Source organism: Leucopleurus acutus, assembly GCF_964270905.1.
Source record: "Leucopleurus acutus genome assembly, chromosome: 9".
In the NCBI taxonomy this organism is placed as follows: Eukaryota; Metazoa; Chordata; class Mammalia; order Artiodactyla; family Delphinidae; genus Leucopleurus; species Leucopleurus acutus.
The window spans coordinates 108,637,849-108,658,700 of record NC_139144.1 but is presented as its reverse complement, the minus strand read 5'-3'; the positions used below and the strand labels follow the sequence as shown (position 1 = coordinate 108,658,700).

Genomic DNA, 20,852 nt, shown 5'->3' with positions numbered 1-20,852 from the left:
TTCGTGGGCGCACACTGCGCCTCTCTTCATGGCACACAGCTCACATGTCTGCCCCCACCCGCAGGGAGATGGTTCAGCCATCCCTGCATCCCCCAAGCCTCCAGGGATGTCCAGGGACCACAGGTGCCGAGGCCACAAGGCAGTGATCTGCGAGCTTACACAGTGGGTCATGAGCGCCCAGATCGGGGAGCATCACCACCATGTCTCAGCAGGACCCAAACTGAACCGTCCTTCTCCGTTCACTCAGGGCCTCCTCCGCCTCTGTTCCCCGTGGTTCCATCCCCTCCAGCCCCCACTCGCTCTGCTCATGGCCACCAGGATAACCTTCCCAAAGAGAAACATGGAGAAGCTCCTCAGGTGTGAAGTTAGATTCCTGCACACCCATCACAGACTGAATTCGAAGGGAATTAAAGATTTACCGTTAAAAAATTATGAGGACCCAGAACAAAACACAGGCAACTCCTTACATGACACCAGCGTGGGGAAGAGGGCTCTCCAAGCATCACAACAACAACAGAAATAAGGAAAGACAGACCTGACTACTTCATAACTTTAAACTTACTTATAAAAATAACGATTGCACAGTAGAACAAACAGAACACTGACATATATAACTAGCAGAGAGTTCATCTTTAAAGTACTCTTAAAGTTAACAATACACCCCACTAGACAAGTATGCAGACATACACAGGTAGTAACTAATAATAGGACAATAAACCCTTTTATAAAATGCCCTTTGGGGACTTCCCTGGTGGTCCAGTGGATAAGACTCTGTGCTCCCACTGCAGGGGGCCCAGGTTCGATCCCTGGTCGGGGAAATAGATCTCACATGCATGCCGCAACTAAGAGTTACATGCCACAACTAAGGAGCCAGCGAGCCACAGCTAAGGAGCCTACCTGCCGCAACTAAGACCCAGCACAACCAAATAAATAAATAAATAAAAATAAGTATTTTTTAAAAATACCCTCTGCTTCTGAATCAAATTAGCAAATGTTAAAAATTATGATAATGCCCAGTTGCTGCTTAGGACATGGGGAATCACACTCTGATGTATGAACAATTACAGTCTAATGTAAAACAAATGGGGTAACACTTACTTTGATCTAGCAAGTTCACTTCCAGAAATTAATCATAAGGAAATAATTATGAATAAATGCAAAAAGTTTATACCATGGATGTCTTTACCAAAGACATTTAGAAGCAACGTAAGTATACAAAAAAAAGCAGATGTGTCCAGAAAACATCATTGAATACTGTATTATGCAGGTATTAAAATACTATAGACAGATATGATAGCTTAGAAAAAATGCTCGAAATGTATCAAAACAGTTATAAAACAGTAAAAATCCAACTTAAGAAAATAAAGTTTCTATGTACATATCCAAACACATACACTTATATGAACATATGTACATAAACCTATAGGGCATATAGCTAAACATTATCAGTAATTATCTCTGTTTTTTATTTTTTCTCTTATTATTATTTGCATTTTGTAAATTTTCCAAGATAACCAAGGTTTACTCTTGGAATTGGAGAAACACACTTGCCTGTGAGAACTTAGTGCCTGAGAACTGTCTTAGGTCTTAGATTCCGTTTTACAGTATTTTCCAGAAGCCCTCTAACGCCTGTGCCTGAGCGCCCTGAGCTTTGCAGCTGGAGCCCCTCCCAGGCCTCGCCCTGCGTACCTTTCTTTCTCGGTATCTTCTTTCTCTCTCCTCATCTCCTCTCTCAGAGTCTTCATCTCTCCGTTCCCCCTCTGCAATTCTTGCTTTACTTACTACAAAAATAAAACGGACTTTTAACATTCTCAAACTTTAGCACGGCAAAAATATCTTCTAACCTCCTGCTGCAGTCTTTACTGTAGATATCACACGGTAACACATATGAAAACATATTCTTTAATTAAAACACATTCTCCAATCTCAAGAATGGAAAGTTCTAGAATCTAAACTTAAAATGGAATAAAGAAGAAGGAAACCTGGAAAGCATGTCAGAGGAACGCCTGGGAACCCGAGAGGAGCCCCGGCCCAAACACAGGCCTTTGGGGCTCCTGCCCTGGACTGAGATGCTCAGGGAAGCAAAGTCCAGTCCAGCTGGGCAGATTGCTTCATTCATCTGCAGGGAAAAGGCGGCTTCGGATGACTTGGGGATTGCCCCCCGCCCCGGGTCTCCCACAGCCCTGCTGCCTGGGGCACATGGATGCAGGAGGCCCTGTGATGCAGGTGGGTGCACCCGCCCCACCCCATGATCTCTCCCTGCCACGGGGGAGCCCAATAGAGCCACCTCAGTCACTGGTGACGCCTGCAGCCCCGTTCAATAGTGAAAAACTAGACTTTCATTTTTGAATTTGCACCAAGTTATTAGGCTTAAAACTAAAAGAATCCACATTTTTAAAGGTGAGGACAAAATTCAACATACAGAGATCATCGAAACAAAGTTCATTCACTCCAGAAGTATTCACCAGGGGCTTCCCTGGTGGCGCAGTGGTTAAGAATATGCCTGCCAATGCAGGGGACACGGGTTCAAGCCCCGGTCCAGGAAGATTCCATATGCCGCAGAGCACCTAAGCCCGTGTGCCACAACTACTGAGCCTGCGCTCTAGAGCCTGCGAGCCACAATTACTGAGCCCAAGTGCCACAACTACTGAAGCCCGCACACCTAGAGCCTGTGCTCTGCAACAAGAGAAGCCACCGCAATGAGAAGCCCACGCACCGCAACGAAGAGTAGCCCCCGCTTGACGCAACTAAAGAAAGCCTGCGCGCAGCAACGAAGACCCAGTGCAGCCATAAGTAAATAAATAAATTTATAAAAAAAAAAAAAAAACAAAAGTATTCACCAAACCTGATCACTTTCTAGGAGCCTGGGGTACACAAGATCAAAACAACCGGTGGGGGTCTCCTGGGGGTACACAGGAGTGAAGGGCTGGGTTCCGAGAGACGGGAGAGAAAGAGTGGGGGGTCAGGATGATCGTCAGGATTTCTGACCTAAGGAAGGAAGGGAGGGCCCTGGGGATCCAGGGGAGACACAGAGGAGACGAGGGAAGAGGCACGAAAACAACCAGGGGAGGAGGGAGGACCGTCAGTCTAGTTGTGCAATGAGTCTCTCCAGAGCAGCCCACTCAACACTGCACTGAAAATCCAGATCAGGCAGCAGACCAAAGGACTGATCTGAAACCAAAACAGACTGTATTACTAAAAAGTACCGGGCTTCCCTGGGGGCACAATGGTTAGGAGTCCACCTGCCAGTGCAGGGGACACAGGTTCCAGCCCTGGTCCAGGAAGATCCCACATGCTGTGGAGCAACTAAGCCTGTGCGCCACAACTACTGAGCCTATACTCTAGAGCCCGTGAGCCACAACTACTGAGCCCGTGCACCACAACTACCGAGCCCACGTGCCACAGCTACTGAAGCCCACACGCCTAGAGCCCACAAGCCACAACTACTGAGCCCACGTGCCACAACCACTGAGCCCGCATGCCACAACTACTGAAGCCCACGTGCCACAACTGAGCCCACGTGCCACAGCTACTGAGCCCGCGTGCCACAGCTACTGAAGCCTGCACACCTAGAGCCTGCGTGCCACAACTACTGAGCCCACGAGCCACAACTACTGAGACCGTGTGCCACAGCTACTGAGCCTGCGCACCACAGCTACTGAGCCCGCATGCCTAGAGCCCACGAGCCACTACTGAGTCCATGTGCCACAACTACTGAGTCTGTGTGCCACAACTATTGAAGCCCATGTGCCACAACTACTGAAGCCCACGTGCCTAGAGCCCGTGCTCCGCAACAAGAGAAGCCACTACAATGAGAAGCCCATGCAGAGGAACGAAGAGTAGCCACCGCTCGCCGCAACTAGAGAAAGCCTGTGCACAGCAACGAAGACCCAACACAGCCATAACTAACTAAATAAATAAATTTATTTTAAAAATAAAAAATTTAATTAAATTTAAAAATACCAAGAACATCAAAATAATAATCCTAAAGAAAGGCAATGGATAGTCAGGTAGTCAGTGTTAAACTTAATTAGAGATAACCCTCTTAACCCCAGCTCTGCCCCAGCATTCGGCCTGGCAGAGATGCACACTCGGGTCCTCGGGGCCTGAGCCCCTGCACAGGAGGGACACACTCCAACAGGGGCCACAAACCGAGGTCCTAGTCCCATCGTGTTCACAGCCTGAGGATTCTAAGAGTCACTACATGCTCTTCTCATATGTTCCTTTTTTGTTTATGTTGGCTAGTTTGAATTTTTTTATAGGAAGCAGACACTATTTGCATAATAAAAAATAATGAAGATACTTATTTCCATTTTGGGGAGGAAAAAGTTATGTACCTCTACCTTAGAATGCCTAGGAATTTGGACAAATAATATTTAAATACGGCTTAAATCTGACACTTTTGAGGAATTCTTTTTTATCAAAGAGCATTATTTTTGTTTATTTACAACGTGGATTACGATCTATTGAGGTAATAAACCTAAAATATATTTCAATGGTAAAACTCCAGCAAATCATGAGAAAACTGTTACTCCTTTTGTTCACTGAAATGAGTTTTAAAAAAAACCGAAAGAAGGCTTCCCTGGTGGCGCTGTGGTTGAGAGTCTGCCTGCCAATGCAGGGAACACGGGTTCGAGCCCTGGTCTGGGAGGATCCCACATGCCACGGAGCGACTAGGCCCGTGAGCCACAACTACTGAGCCTGCGCGTCTGGAGCCTGTGCTCCACAACAAGAGAGGCCGCGATAGTGAGGCCCGCGCACTGCGATGAAGAGTGGCCCCCGCTTGCCACAACTAGAGAAAGCCCTCACACAGAAACGAAGACCCAACACAGCAAAAAAAAAAAAAATTAATTAATTAATTAATTAACTCCTACCCCCAACATCTTCTAAAAAAAAAAAACCCGAAAGAAAAGAGTGCAAAGAGCACACGCGAGCACCACCGGGGCCTCCCACTTCACAGTCAAAGCCGAGACCTTCATAAAAACCAGGAGAGAAAACAAGCGGGGAGGGGCCACCTCCAAGGAGGAAAGTGCCCCCGAGTCACAGACCTGCCCGCCTGTGCTCGGGCCTGTCTCGGTCCCTGTCGCGGTCGCGGTCGCCGCCCAGCCGGCTGCGGTGCGCGGCCACCTGCCGCAGCTCCCGGCCCCTCTTGCGCTCCTTCGCTCGGCCGTGGGGCTTCTCCGCGTCCCGCTCCTGGTGCTTCTCCTGTGGCCGGCCCCTGTCCTTCCTGCTGTCCCGTGGCTTGTCCCTGTCCCCGCGGGGGCGCCCCCCGGCAGCCTGGCCGTCCCTCTCGGCCTCGCTCTCTCTGTACTCGGCGTCACGGTCTGGGGCGCTGGGTCTGCGCTCTTTGCGGTCCGCCCGGTCCGCCTCTAACTCCCTCCGCGGCTTCCTGGCTCTGGGCCTCGTCTCTTCCGTGGGACTGGCTGATCGAGCGGCCTGCGCGAGAGAAGGACAACGGGGCTCTGAACCCAGGCTCATACTCACTGAAGGGCCCTAAGAAGCGCTGGCGTCAACTGCTCCCCATCCCGGCACGACGGGCCAGGACGCAGACTCTGGAACCCGCAGAAGCGGGCTCAGCTTGGCAGCCCGTGCTTGGCGAGGCGCCCACTTACAGGGATGTCCCCGTGTGCTGGCAGATCAAACCTAAAGCGCTACGTGAGTCAGAAAGAAAAGAAAGGGGCGCTGAGGCTGTGCGGGAAAGTCTCCAGGACACTATCCGCTGGGGCCCCCCTCAAGGAACAAGGACCCTTGTCAGAAACTCTCAGGAGGTCTTTTGTTCGGCCATGCTGCGCAGCATGGGGGATCTAAGTTCCATGACCAGGATCGAACCCGAGCCCCCCGCACTGGAAGCATGGAGTCTGAAACACTGACGGACCACCGGGGAAGCCCCCTCTCAGGAGGTCTTGATCGCAACCCCTCAGCCCCGCACACACATGCACACAGACCACACATGCGCACACACACTCACACACTCACAAGGCCCGAGCTCTGAACGCTGACAGGAACCCGACTGGTGGAATGCTGGGCCGAACTGGGACGGAAAACCCGATCCAAGAGGGTTCCAGAGCAATTAACCACATGGCTTTATCTCTGAGTCAAACCACCTCTGAAATGAGCCACATGGAAGCAAAGTTGTGCAGAGCTGAGAACCCGGTAACACTGTGCAAGATTACCATCCAGGGTCCAAACAGACCCCAACTCAAATCTTTTTTCCCAAATCTTTAAAATATATTACCCAAAGGTGTTTTCTGAGCTCATCTTCTTTCCAAGTATCATCTTTGGTTCTTCTCTAAAAAGAAAAGTATAGAGTTAGAATTTTTAAAGTTTAAAATATCTAATTTTTTATGCTCCAGTGAGCTGATTTTTCATCAGACCATTTTAGTCAATGGCAATCCTCGGTATGCCAGAAATTACTGTCTATCTACAAGAATAAAAGGCAATACGAACACCGATTTTTTAAAATTACCCACAAATGATCACAGGCTACTTCATATTCATGCTGCTCCGAGGCTCGGGCCCACCACAGGCACCCAGCCCCACCTCCCCTCGGCGGACTCAGGGCGGACTCCTCGGTGGGATCTGTGCCGGGCAGGTGCCTCTTCGGGTGCTAAGAGCACACAAGCCCACAACCAGGGGCTCCGGCCACGTGCACGGGGTGATAAATAACAAAAGCCACCAAGGATGTTTTCCCATAGAGAACAAGGTAAATCTACCCTGTCTACCTCATTTCCCTTTGAGACACTCTGCCTTATACAGGGCGATTTGGTGTGTTTAAAATTTAAAGCAAATGGAGTACAAGTGAAAATGAAAACATATTCACGGATCAGCCACCAAAAATTTTCCTGTTGATGTGAAAATGAGGGAAGCAGAAAAAAATTCACAACAGCTCATAAACACTCTAAGGAGAAATAAATAAAAAGCAACCAGGCCAAGAATCTACCAAAGCACAACCAGAAAGTACATCGTGCCCTGCTGTCACTGGAACACGCATTCTTTTCTGATAAATTGGTCGATTTAGCAAAAGGGGTCCACGGTAAGACATGGTGAAGATGGTCAGCGGCAGTTAGCATAGCTATAACCTGCAGCTGCTGAACTTTAAAATGTTTTCTCTCCCAAGTTAACGGCTCTTTAGAGAGGTTTAATACTTGACCGTTTCTAAACAAATGGGCCAAACCCGACGGAGAGCATATGCGCTGCTTGTGGAGCGGGTAGCCTCTGTGACGAGTGTGTGGGAAACGGGCTCTTAACGGCTGTGATTGCATTACTGAGGCCAATAGAGTAAAAACACCTGAAGGCAACAGATCACCAGAGACCCCAGGGCTTCCCGGCCGCCTCTTCCGTTTTCACCAACAAAACCCAGCTTCGGGCTTTACTTCATCCTGAAGCTTTTCTTTCTTTCCTTTCTTTTTTCTCTTGTAAATTTTTAAAGCTGTAAAATGACACAGAGCTCCTCGTGCCCAACACAGCCCCATTTGTCACATGTATCCCCAGAAACTCCACGCACAGCCCGTGTATGTGAGACCACAGCACTTCAGACCAGGAGCCCCCCTGCCCCGTGCCCTCCACTCAGCCAGGGTCCTGCCCTGTGAGGCAGGCAGGCAAGTAAATTAAAACTGACGCTCCAAGTAGGCAGGCAGCATTTCCTCCTGCAAGAGGAAGAAACCCCACCCTGAAAACAAAAGAAAACCCCAGGAGAGCTGCCTGAACAGCAGAACCTCCAACCTCCTTATCTAAGGGTAACCTAAATACAGACATACCCCTCCTACTTACCTGTACATACAGGTATGTACGTGTTCACACTGCTCTATGTCCTTCCCGATGCAATCACACTACATAGCTCTACAGTGGACACTGCCTATATAATCACCGTATGATAACTGATGACAGACTGACATTATAATGCAGTGATCCCAGTTCAGGCAAACAAAAGCGGTGGCCATTGAGGATCTGGTCTCAGACACGTACCTGCGCCACTGAGAACCTGAACTTTTCCTGAACTGCACCAGATCCAAGAACACTACCAGTCATCAGAACAGCGCCTGCCAGCTGCGAGGACCCCAGCCAAGCCCTCACTTCTTCCAAGCGCCAACGATCATCCTTGACAAACAGCTCATGGAGCTACCGTTTTGCCTTTATAAGCCGCCCTCACTTTGCAGTTCAAGAGCTTGAATCTGTGTCTCCCGGGCTGCAGTCATAACAAACGCCAAATAAACACGTTTTTATCTCAATCAAGTCTCCATTTCTAAAATTTTGGTTAACACAACTTTTAAAACATCCTATAAACAAATCACAGAAAACTTAAGTTATGGAATAACTTATGAAAATGTCGAGAGATTGGTTCAAGATGGCAGAGTAGAAGGACGTGCTCTCACTCCTGCTTGCGAGAACACCGGAATCACAACCAACTGCTGAACAACCATCGACAGGAAGGCACTGGAACTCACCAAAAAAGATACCCCACATCCAAATACAAAGGAGAGGCCACAAAGAGACAGTAGGAGGGGCGAAATCACAATAAAATCAAATCCCATAACTGCTGGGTGGGTGACTCACAAACTGGAGAACACTTATACCACAGAAGTCCACCCACTGGATTGAAGGTTCTGAACCACACGTCAGGCTTCCAAACCTGGGGGTCCGGCAACGGGAGGAGGAATTCCTAGAGAATCAGACTTTGAAGGCTAGCGGGATTTGACTGCAGGACTTCGACAGGACTGGGGGAAACAGAGACTCCACTCTTGGAGGGTACACACAAAGTAGTGTGTGCATCGGGACCCAGGGGAAGGAGCAGGGACCCCATAGGAGACTGAACCAGACCTACCTGCTAGTGTTGGAGGGTCTCCTGCACAGGCAGGGGTGGCTGTGGCTCACCATGGGACACTGGCAGCAGAAATTCTGGGAAGTACTCCCTGGCATGAGCCCTCCCAGAGTCCGCCATTAGCCCCACCAAACAGCCCGGGTAGGCTCCAGTGTTGGGTCGCCTTAGGCCAAACACCAAAAGGGAGGGGACAGCCCCACCCATCAGCAGACAAGCCCATTAAAGTTTTACTGAGCTCTGCCCACCAGAGCAACAGTCAGCTCTACCACCACCAGTCCCCTCCCGTCAGGAAACTTGCACAAGCCTCTTAGATAGCCTGATCCACCAGAGGGCAGGCAGCAGAAGCAAGAACTACAATCCTGCAGCCTGTGGAACAAAAACCCCATTCACAGAAATATACAAAAGATGAAAAGGCAGAGGGCTATGTACCAGACGAAGGAACAAGAGAAAAACCCAGAAAAACAACTAAATGAAGTGGAGATAGGCAACCTTCCAGAAAAAGAATTCAGAATAATGATAGTGAAGATGATACAGGACCAAAAAAGAATGGAGGCAAAGATAGAAAAGATGCAAGAAATGTTTAACAAAGATCTAGAAGAATTAAAGAACAAACAAACAGAGATGAACAATACAGTAACTGAAAAAGAAAATACACTATAAGGAATCAATAGCACAATAACTGAGGCAGAAGAACGGATAAGTGACCTGCAAGACAGAATGGTGGAATTCACTGCTGTGGAACAGAATAAAGAAAAAAGAATGAAAAGAAATGAAGACAGCCTAAGAGACCTCTGGGACAACATTAAACGCAACAACATTCGCATTATAGGGGTCCCAGGAGGAGGAGAGAGAGAGAAAGGACCCGAGAAAATATTTGAAGAGATTATAGTCGAAAACTTCCCTAACATGGGAAAGGAAACAGCCACCCAAATCCAGGAAACACAGAAAGTCCCATACAGGATAAACCCAAGGAGAAACATGCCAAGACACATAAAAATCAAACTGGCAAAAATTAAAGACAAAGAAAACGAATTGAAAGCAGCAAGGGTAAAATGACAACATACAAGGGAACTCCCATAAGGTTAACGGCTGATTTCTCAGCAGAAACTCTACAAGACAGAAGGGAGCCATGATATACTTAAAGTGATGAAAGGGAAGAACATACAACCAAGATTACTCTACCCAGCTAGGATTTCATTCAGATTCGATGGAGAAATCAAAAGCTTTACAGACAAGCAAAAGCTAAGAGAATTCAGCACCACCAAACCAGCTCTACAACAAATGCTAAAGGAACTTCTCTAAGTGGGAAACACAAGAGAAGAATAGGACCTACGAAAACAAACCCAAAACAATTAAGAAAATAGTCACAGGAACATACATATCGATAATTACCTTAAACATGAATGGATTAAATGCTCCAACCAAAAGACACAGGCTTGCTGAATGGATACAAAAACAAGACTCATATATATGCTGTCTACAAGAGACCCACCTCAGACCTAGGGACACATACAGACTGAAAGCGAGGGAATAGAAAAAGATATTCCATGCAAATGGAAATCAAAAGAAAGCTGGAGTAGCAATACTCATATCAGAAAAAATAGACTTTAAAATAAAGAATGTTACAAGAGACAAGGAAGGACACTACATAATGATCAAGGGATCAATCCAAGAAGAAGATATAACAATTATAAATATATATGCACCCAACATAGGAGCACCTCAATACATAAGGCAACTGCTAACAGCTATAAATGAGGAAATTGACAGTAACACAATAATAATGGGGGACTTTAACACCTCACTTACACCAATGGACAGATCATCCAAACAGAAAATTAATAAGAAACACAAGCTTTAAATGACACGATAGACTATATAGATTTAATTGATATTTATAAGACATTCCATCCAAAAACAGCAGATTACACCTTCTTCTCAAGTGCACACGGAACATTCTCCAGGATAGATCACATCTTGGGTCACAAACCAAGCCTCAGTAAATTTAAGAAAATTGAAATCATATCAAGCATCTTTTCTGACCACAACACTATGAGATAAGAAATGAATTACAGGGAAAAAAACGTAAAAAACACAGACACATGGAGACTAAACAATACATTACTAAATAACCAAGAGATCAATAAAGAAATCAAAGAGGAAATCAAAAAATACCTAAGGACAAATGACAATGAAAACACGATGATCCAAAACCTATGGGATGCGGCAAAAGCAGTTCTAAGCGGGAAGTTTATAGCTATACAAGCCTACCTCAAGAAACAAGAAAAATCTCAAATAAACAATCTAACCTTACACCTACAGGAACTAGAGAAGGAAGAACAAACAAAACCCAAAATTAGCAGAAGGAAAGAAATCATAAAGATCAGAGCAGAAATAAATGAAATAGAAACAAAGAAAGCAATAGCAAGAATCAATAAAACTAAAAGCTGGTTCCTTGAGAAGATAAGGAAAATTGATAAACCATTAGGCCGACTCATCAAGAAAAAGAAGGAGAGGACTCAAATCAATAAAATTAGAAATGAAAAAGGAGATGTTACAATAGACACCTCAGAAATACAAAGCATCCTAAGAGACTACTACAAGCAACTCTATGCAAATAAAATGGACAACCTGGAAGAAATGGACAAATTCTTAGAAAGGTATAACCTTCCAAGACTGAACCAAAAAGAAACAGAAAATATGAACAGACCAATCACAAGTAATGAAATTGAAACTGTGATTAAAAATCTTCCAACAAACAAAAGTCCAGGACCAGATGGCTTCACAGGTGAATTCTGTCAAACATTTAGAGAACACCTAACACCCATCCTTCTCAGACTCTTCCAAAAAATTGCAGAGGAAGGAACACTCCCAAACTCATTCTATGAGGCCACCATCACCCTGATACCAAAACCAGACAAAGATACTACAAAAAAAGAAAATTACAGACCAATATCACTGATGAATATAGATGCAAAAATCCTCAACAAAATACTAGCAAACAGAATCCAACAGCACGTTAAAAGGATCATACACCATGATCAAGTGGGATTCATACCAGGGATGCAAGGATTCTACAATATACGCAAATCAATCAATGTGATACACCATATTAACAAGTTGAAGAATAAAAACCATATGATCATCTCAATAGATGCAGAAAAAGCTTTTGACAAAATTCAACACCCATTTATGATAAAAACTCTCCAGAAAGTGGGCATAGAGGGAACCTACCTCAACATAATAAAGGCCATATATGACAAACCCACAGCAAATATCATTCTCAATGGTGAAAAACTGAAAGCATTTCCTCTAAGATCAGGAACAAGACAAGGATGTCAACTCTCATCACTATTATTCAACATAGCTTTGGAAGTCCTAGCCATGGCAATCAGAGAAGAAAAAGAAATAAAAGGAATACAAATTGGAAAAGAAGAAGTAAAACTGTCACTGTTTGCAGATGACATGACACCATACACAGAGAATCCTAAAGATGACACCAGAAAACTACTAGAACTAATCAATGAATTTGGTAAATTTGCAGGATACAAAATTAATGCACAGAAATCTCTTGCATTCCTATATACTAATAATGAAAAATCTGAAAGAGAAATTAAGGAAACACTCCCATTTACCACTGCAACAAAAAGAATTAAATACCTAGGAATAAACCTACCTAAGACAAAAGACCTGTATGCAGAAAACTATAAGACACTGAGGAAAGAATAAAGATGATACAAACAGATGGAGAGATACACCATGTTCTTGGATTGGAAGAATCAATATTGTGAAAATGACTATACTACCCAAAGCAATCTACAGATTCAATGCAATCCCTATCAAATTACCAACAGCCTTTTTTACACAACTAGAACAAAAAATCTTAAAATCTGTATTGAGACAAAAAAGACCCTGAATAGCCAATGCAATCTTGAGAGAAAAAAAAGGAGCTGGAGGAATCAGACTCCCTGACTTCAGACTATACTACAAAGCTACAGTAATCAAGTCAATATGGTACTGGCACAAAAACAGAAATACAGATCAATGGAACAAGATAGAAAGCCCAGAGATACACCCACGCACCTATGGTCAACTAATCTATGACAAAGAAGGCAAGGATATACAATGGAGAAAAGGCAGTCTCTTCAATAAGTGGTGCTGGGAAAGCTGGACAGCTACATGTAAAAGAATGAAATTAGAACACTCCCTAACACCATACATAAAAATAAACTCAAAATGTATTAGATACCTAAGTGTAAGACTGGGCACTATAAAACTCTTAGAGGAAAACATAGGAAGAACACTCTTTGACATAAACTAGAGCAAGATCTTTTTTGACCCACCTCCTACAGTAATGGAAATAAAAACAAAACTAAACAAATGGGACCTAATGAAACTTAAAAGCTTTTGCACAGCAAAGGAAACCATAAACAAGATGAAAAGACAACCCTCAGAATGGGAGAAAATATTTGCAAATGAAGCAAGGGACAAAGGATTAATCTCCAAAATATATAAACAGCTCATGCAGCTCAATATTAAAAGAACAAACAACCCAATCCAAAAATGGGCAGAAGACCTAAACAGACATTTCTCCAAAGAAGACATACAGATGGCCAAGAAGCACATGAAAAGCTGCTCCACATGACTAATTATTAGAGAAATGCAAATCAAACCTACAGTGAGGTATCACCTCACACCAGTTAGAATGGGCATCATCAGAAAATCTACAAACAACAAATGCTGCAGAGGGTGTGGAGAAAAGGGAACCCTCTTGTACTGCTGGTGGGAATGTAAATTGATACAGCCACTATGGAAAACAGTATGGAGGTTCCTTAAAAAACTAAAAACAGTATTACCATATTGACCCAGCAATCCCACTACTGGGCATATACACTGAGAAAACCATAATTCAAAAAGACACATGCCCCCTAGTGTTCATTGCAGCACTGTTTACAATAGCCAGGACATGGAAGCAACCTGTGTCCATCAACAGATAAATAGATAAAGAAAATGTGGTATATATATATACAATGGAATATTACTCAGCCATAAAAAGGAACGAAATTGAGTCAGGTGTAGAGACGTGGATGGATCTAGAGACTGCCATACAGAGTGAAGTAAGTCAGAAAGAGAAAAATAAATATCGTATATTAACGCATATATATGTAACCTAGAAAAATGGTACAGATGAACTGGTTTACAGGGCAGAAATTGAGACACAGAAGTAGAGAACAAACATACAGACACCAAGGGGGGAGAGTGGCGGGGGGGTGGTGGTGGGATGAATGGGAGATTGGTATTGACATGTATACACTGATGTGTATAAAATGGATGACTACTGGTAACTGACTACACTGCGGAACTGAATGAATAAGCATTTTCAGAACTCTAATGGAAAACTGATGAATTCATAAAAGTCCTAACAGAAGATCAAGATAAAAAAATTAATTACATGGGACTGAGCGAACTGATGAGGATGATTATAATTTTTGTTACTTTCTGTTTGAATACAAAAAAAAATCCCACAAGGACTCAGAGGCAAAAAATATACAAATCAATTTTCACTGCAAAGTAAAGGAGCTGCGGGCTTCCCTGGTGGCGCAGTGGTTGAGAGTCTGCCTGCAGATGCAGGGCAAACGGGTTCGTGCCCCGGTCCGGGAAGATCCCACAGGCCGCGGAGCGGCTGGGCCCGTGAGCCATGGCCGCTGAGCCTGCGCGTCCAGAGCCTGTGCTCCGCAACGGGAGAGGCCACAGCGGTGAGAGGCCCGCGTACCACACACAAAAAAAATAAGTAAAGGAGCTGTTACAGTGGAGGATTCCTGGACTGAATATCAATATTAGGACACAGTGTGAGTGTGTTTCGTGTTTGGTAATTGCAATCATTGTTGCTTTTGTTGTGGTCATCCAGTTACAATGCTTGGTGTCAGTTTATTTGTCTCTTGTAAAAATAAAATACAGTGTGTGTGTGTGTGAAAAAAAAATGAATGACTACTAAGAACCTGCTGTATAAAAAAATAAATAAAATAAAATTCAAAAAAAGGAAAGAAAATGTAAGGGGCCGGTGTAGAAGATGACAGCGGTCAGGAAGTTTGTGAGCTTAAAAATAAATGGAGGGCAGCCAAGTCACTAACTTCCTAATCCATATTATTAACATTATAAAAGCGGATGATAGAAAAAAAATGGAATAGGAGGGAAGGTACGAAGAAATGCATGCAAACTAAATTCCTCGTCTTTTAGCGGGAATCCACAGACAAGCGGAACGACTACAGTTCACAGTTAGTGAGTTAATAACACCATTCTAAGCACTTTTATTTGTAGAACCTCATCCAATCCTACTAGTACTGTCCCTATTTATTCGCTGGGAAATAGACACGTCGGTAACTTTCCCACGGTCGCACGCGCAGCCAGAATTCCAGTCCCGGCCCTGGTGCGACCTCCGCCCGCGAGCAGGTGGACGGTCCCGGCGGGGACGGGTCTCCCCGCGCGGCGTTCACACTCACCTTCCCGGGCTCCATCGCCGCGCGCAGGACCGGGCGGCCACGCTGCCCTCAGCAGGGCCAGGCCCCGGGAGGAGACGCCCCGGCACCCGCACCCTTGGCCGGGCCGGCGTCCCGCCTCCTAGCAACCGGCAGGCTGGACAGCCGAGCGCCAAGCGACCGTCGGCCCAGCGTGCCCCGCGGCCTCCTCCAGCGCGCCTGCGCCTCCCCGCCTCCTGGCAACTGGTAGGAGGGGCAGCGGAGCGCAGAGCAACCGCCGGACCGGCATGCCACGCGGCTGCCCCCAGCGCGCCTGCGCTTCCCCGCCTTCTAGCAACCGACAGGCGGTGCCGCAGAGCGCTGAGCGACCGCAATCCTGTGACTCCCGGGAGGCCCAAAGGAAGCGGGGGGAGGTGCAGAAGGAGGCTGAGCGCTGCGGGGACTCTCGTCGGGTGGGATGTGTGTTTCCGGGGGCGCGGCGTCTGCCGCCTGCTGTGAGGCCCGGCGGTGCTCGGGGCGGGGAAGAAGCCGGGCTGAGCCTGCGGGCTGCCGGCAGGACCGGAGCTGCAGCAGGGAAACAAGCAAACCCGCCTTTCGAAGCGGGAGCGGAGGGAGCTTTCCTTCCGCGGAGGCTCTCGATCCTCGAGTTACTTTGCCTGTGGTGGTCGTTTCGTAGGACATATTTTGCAGGATTGGTAGGAATCACAAAGTATCTGAAAAAGTAATTGTTGAAAGACGCAGCTTTTATACAAATCAAGAGACGAGAGGACTGAAATACTGACACATGGACTGCATCTCACATTTATTTTACCACAACTATTTTCTTTAAAGCTTAAAAGCCAGCCTTAAACCTGCAAGGCTGGAGAGGTGTGGGTCCCACGCCCGTGTTGCACGTTATAACTGACATTTAGCCCTGATTCTGCAAACTGTTTCGCGTCTGTTTAGCCTGCAAATGTTACTTAGAAAAGATTCCACTTACCGTTTTCACACGAGAGAGAGAGAGAGAGAGAGAGAGAGAGAGAAGGCTCTCAAATCGTGTGCTAAGGAGCACATCGGTGAGCGTGTTACTAGGGTCTGTGCTTTTGATGTCATGGTTTTTCTGTAGACACACTATTTTTCAGACGTTGTGTTTTTGAGTCACATACTATTACGGTTTATGGATCAATCTACATAAAAGCCATTTACTCAGCTCCTTGCCTTAGAGAAGTTAGTAACAGATCTAATCGTCCTTTTATATTCGATTGTGCTCCGGTTTTGGAGTTTCCACTACTACCTTTTTCATTTTCACTCAGCAGGGCTTAGGAAGAACCAAACAGGAAAGGATGGTAGGAAAGGTGATTTCAGTGATAGCTATGATTTATTTAGGAACTGCTCCAAAGGAGGCACCAAACTGAAACCTTCCCCTTGGTAATTCATTTAATTCTCATAGCGTCCCTGTGAGATAGGCATGTTACTGTTTTTCAGATGAGGAGACTGAGGGCCGGAAAGATTAATTCAGTTGCCTAAATTCAGAAAGCTAGGGTGGTGGATGGTCTGACGCCAAAGTCCATTCTCTGTCAGCTGAGAAAACAGCTCATATTGGGAAAGCTTCAGACTGTTGACTGTAATGACAAAGTCATCAGCCACAGTATTAGATTAAGTCACGGACACGCACATTGCATGAATGAGCTGGGCTTGGCCCTGGAACCCTCAGAACCCTTCTTCCCCTCCCGAGTGCAGTCAAAACTCCTGTCAAGATGTGTCTTGAGTCTCTTCCTCATTTTTTTCCACTCCAGCCCCACCAATCCATCCTCTGTTGCAGGCAGCAATCCAACAGGTGACTCACCTCACCCCCTGCTTCTGTCTCCACCTGGCTCTCACTCGGTTGCACTCTTTTGTCACCAAACAGAATGATTTAGGGTCCCCCAAATGCACCATATTCACAGGGCTATCTCCTCTCTCTCACCATCCCCACAATATTTGCCGAAAAAATGTCAATAGAGAAAGTTAAAACGATCTTTCTCTCCTTGGACTTCTTAAAACAATTATTTTCTAAGTAACTTATTTGCCTTTCACATTTTATCTTGTGGTGTTTCTTCTGTCATCTTTCTTCAATAGATGACTCACAAGTTCATTTGATGACATGGGGGCTGTTAGAGTGCTGGAGACATAAATAAAACACTGCCTGGACCTCTAGTTGCTCATAATCGCCAGGAGCGAGAAATATGCAAACAATTATTAAATAATGTGAAAGTGTAAGAGCTACTCATAAAATGCAGTGCATGAGGAAGTGGCAAAATGTGCCTGGAGGAAAGGAATGAGGATGGGAAGGGCCTCATTTCAGGTGGAACTTGAAGCACAAAAAACCCAGGCAGAGACATGCAGAGAACATCTTAGGGGAAAAGAAATATAGGTGCAAGTGCAGAGGGAGGGAGAGGTTTGGAGAGTTTAGGAAATGTAATAATTGTATCTGTAACAGTGCTGTCCAGTAGAAATATAATACGGGCCACAGGGGTTATCATAAATTATCTAGTAGCCACATCTTAAGAAGTGAAAGGGGCTTCCCTGGGGGCACAGTGGTTAAGAGTCCGCCTGCCAATGCAGGTGACATGGGTTCGAGCCCTGGCCTGGGAAGATCCCACGTGCCGCGGAGCAACTAAGCCCGTGCACCACAACTACTGAGCCTGCGCTCTAGAGCTCGCGAGCCACAACTACTGAACCCGCGTGCCTAGAGCCTGTGCTCCACAACAAAAGCCACCGCAATGAGAAGCCCACGCGCCACAACGAAGAGTAGCCCCCGCTCGACACTAGAGAAAGCCCGCACGCAGCAACGAAGACCCAACGCAGCCAAAAATAAAAATTAATTAATTTAAAATAATAATTAAAAAAGTGAAAAACACAGATGAAATCAAATTTAATAAAATATTTAACCAAATATATACAAAATATTATCATTTTGTCATATAAAATATATTTACAATATTGAGTTGTTTTATACTTTTTTAATACTGGCCTCGAAATCCGTTGTGTATTTTGTACTGACAGCACACCTCAGTTCAGACTGGCCCCGTTTCCTGGGCTCACAGCCCCACGTGGCCAGTGGCTTCCACAGTGGGCAGTGCAGGTCAGAACACAGGGTGTGTGAGTGGAGCGGGATGGCAGGAGACAAGGCTGGAATGGGGGACTGGGCCAGTTTGTCAAGGGCCCTGGAAGGCAGAGACTAGGTGGTGGCTTGGTGGCCTTTGGGCTCTGTTCAGCCTCGTGGCCTTTGTGCAGGCTGCTTCTCTGCCCGGATCCCTGCAGCTTTACCCCCTGCTCACGCCAGAGCCTCCTCTGCTTCACCTGTGTCTGATTCGCTTGTCACAGTCTCCCATATCCTCTTCCGTGTAATTTAAAAATGTATGCCTGGGCTTCCCTGGTGGCGCAGTGGTTGAGAGTCTGCCTGCCGGTGCAGGGGACACGGGTTCGTGCCCCGGTCCGGGAAGATCCCACGTGCCGCGGAGCGGCTGGGCCCGTGAGCCATGGCCACTGAGCTTGCGCGTCTGGAGCCTTTGCTCCTCAACGGGAGAGGCCACAACGGTGAGAGGCCCGCGTACCGGAAAAAAAAAAAAAATGTATGTCCAACTCCTTCACTAGACTATAAACCAGTACAATTGCAGGTTGTGATAGAAACAAAAGCGCTTTTTTTTTTCACAGTAATAAGTAACTTTATTACAAAAGTCGCATCACGATAGTGTCACTGTAGTGTGTGGATATGAAACCTACCTGCCATGTTAACTAAGGGCTGGTGAGAAGTCACTAGCAGCGTGTTTTACAGCCTGCAGTAAAAGTGGGAATTACAGGGTACCTACTCTGTAGGGATTGTGAGGATTGAAGGAGTAATTCTGTAGAATAGTTAGCATTTTGTGTCTGGCGCAAACTGAACCATCAGTAAAAGTTGTTATTAACACTTTTATTATTGTTGTTCTTATAGGTTATCGCCTAACCTACAAGCATTTAGAGATGAAAATGGGTGGGATACTAAAATTATAGGCTTCCTTTGTAAATTCACAAATTATCCACTACCATATGAAACCATAATTGGAGCACATTTTGGAATTTCAGAGAGCCCATCAACACCCCTTTCTTCTCTTAACCCACAGAGACTGTAGTGGCAGAACCCTAAATGCCCCTCGAGTCCGTGGTCCACTCTCCTTGAGACTGTGCTGAGTTCACGCCGGAGACTAGCTTACTAATCAGCTAAGTCAGAAAGGAGATTGTCCTTAGTGGGCCTAACACCAAAAGAGGTGACGCTTCAGAGAGACACTCCTGCTGTCCTGGGAGAAGAAGCAAACGGCCACATCAGGAGGGGTCATGTGGAGGGAGCCGAGGGGGACCCCTGACTGTCAGCCCCCAGAAATCAGGACCTGAGTCCTACAGCTGCAATGAACTTGGGAGAGGATCTCAGGTGAGAGTCTCCAAGAAGACCACAGCTCAGCCAACGCTTGACTTGCCTTTCTAGGCCTGAGCAGAAGGGCCCAGCCAGGCCGCGCAAGTATCATCTTCATTATTGGTAAACACTGAAACAGGGCTTGTGACTCAGTACTCGGCTCCAGTTGGGGACTCTAATAGGTACCGCCTAATTCAGACTCCTCCACAAACATCAGGGCTCCCCTCACAGGCACAGAGCTGCTTCGGGGCTCCTGAAGCCTGAGCTGTACTCAGTAGATAAGTTTCGTCATGGAGACAAGCCTAGACAGGATTAACTCACTGCCACAGAAGGCTTTCCACAGGTGGAGACATACAAACCAGGTTTTGAAAGATGCATAGGAGTTTTGCATAAGGACAGAGGAGAAGGATAGTTCAGACACAGAGAACAGCAGTGCAGGTGCAAAGGCACAGAGAGAGTAGACAGAGTGGTTTGGGGAGAGTGAGAAGCAGTGAGACAGTGCAGGGCACAGACCCTGGTTGGGGGGGGCGTGTGAGGTGAGATGCAGGGTCAGAGCTCTGCTTGTTCTGCAACGGATCTTTTTTTAAATTATTATTATATTTAATTTAGTTGGCTGAGTTCGGTCTTAGTTGCGGCACGTGGGATCTTCGTTGCAGCATGCAGGATCTTTAGTTGCGGCATGCAAACTCTTTAGTTGCGGCATGTGGGTTCAAGTTCCCTAACCAGGGATCGAACCTGGGCTCCCTTCTTTTGGGAGCGTCGAGTCTTAGCCACTGGACCACCAGGGAAGTCCCTGCAGAGGATCTTTAATTTCACAGCAGAAGCAAAACAAACAGTTCATAAGCAGGGAAGAGATTCAATCAAATCTGCATTTTATATTGGCCATTTGATAGAAATAGGAACTTTAAAAAATAATTTTCCAAATAATTTCAAATTTAGAGAAAATATTTGAGTACAAAAGTCTCCATCACCCAGATCATACAGCATGTGCTTCCACTCGCCTGTCCCTGACTCACACTTATCATCTATCTGCACACACACTTACCCATCATCACTGGTCTTTCTCTGAGTCATCTGACAAAAAGCTTCAGATATGATTACTCATCACCCTGAAATACTCCAGGGCCTGTTTCCCCAAAGCAAGGACAGC

The 20,852-nt window shown here is 45.9% G+C and overlaps 1 protein-coding gene across 1 annotated transcript in view; it reads right to left on the bottom strand.

Moving 5' to 3' along the window:
* The window catches only part of DYNC2I1 (dynein 2 intermediate chain 1), a 44,511-nt gene extending 29,107 nt beyond the window's left edge, over positions 1–15,404 (bottom strand). The window contains exons 1-4 of the mRNA XM_082846321.1: positions 15,319–15,404; positions 6,236–6,289; positions 5,049–5,436; positions 1,690–1,781 (exon numbers count right to left, since the gene is read on the bottom strand). Of these exons, the coding sequence (XP_082702447.1) occupies positions 1,690–1,781; positions 5,049–5,436; positions 6,236–6,289; positions 15,319–15,333 (549 nt within the window). The 5' untranslated portion in view covers positions 15,334–15,404. The remainder of the gene's footprint in view (positions 1–1,689; positions 1,782–5,048; positions 5,437–6,235; positions 6,290–15,318) is intronic.
* Positions 15,405–20,852: the final 5,448 nt, after the last annotated feature.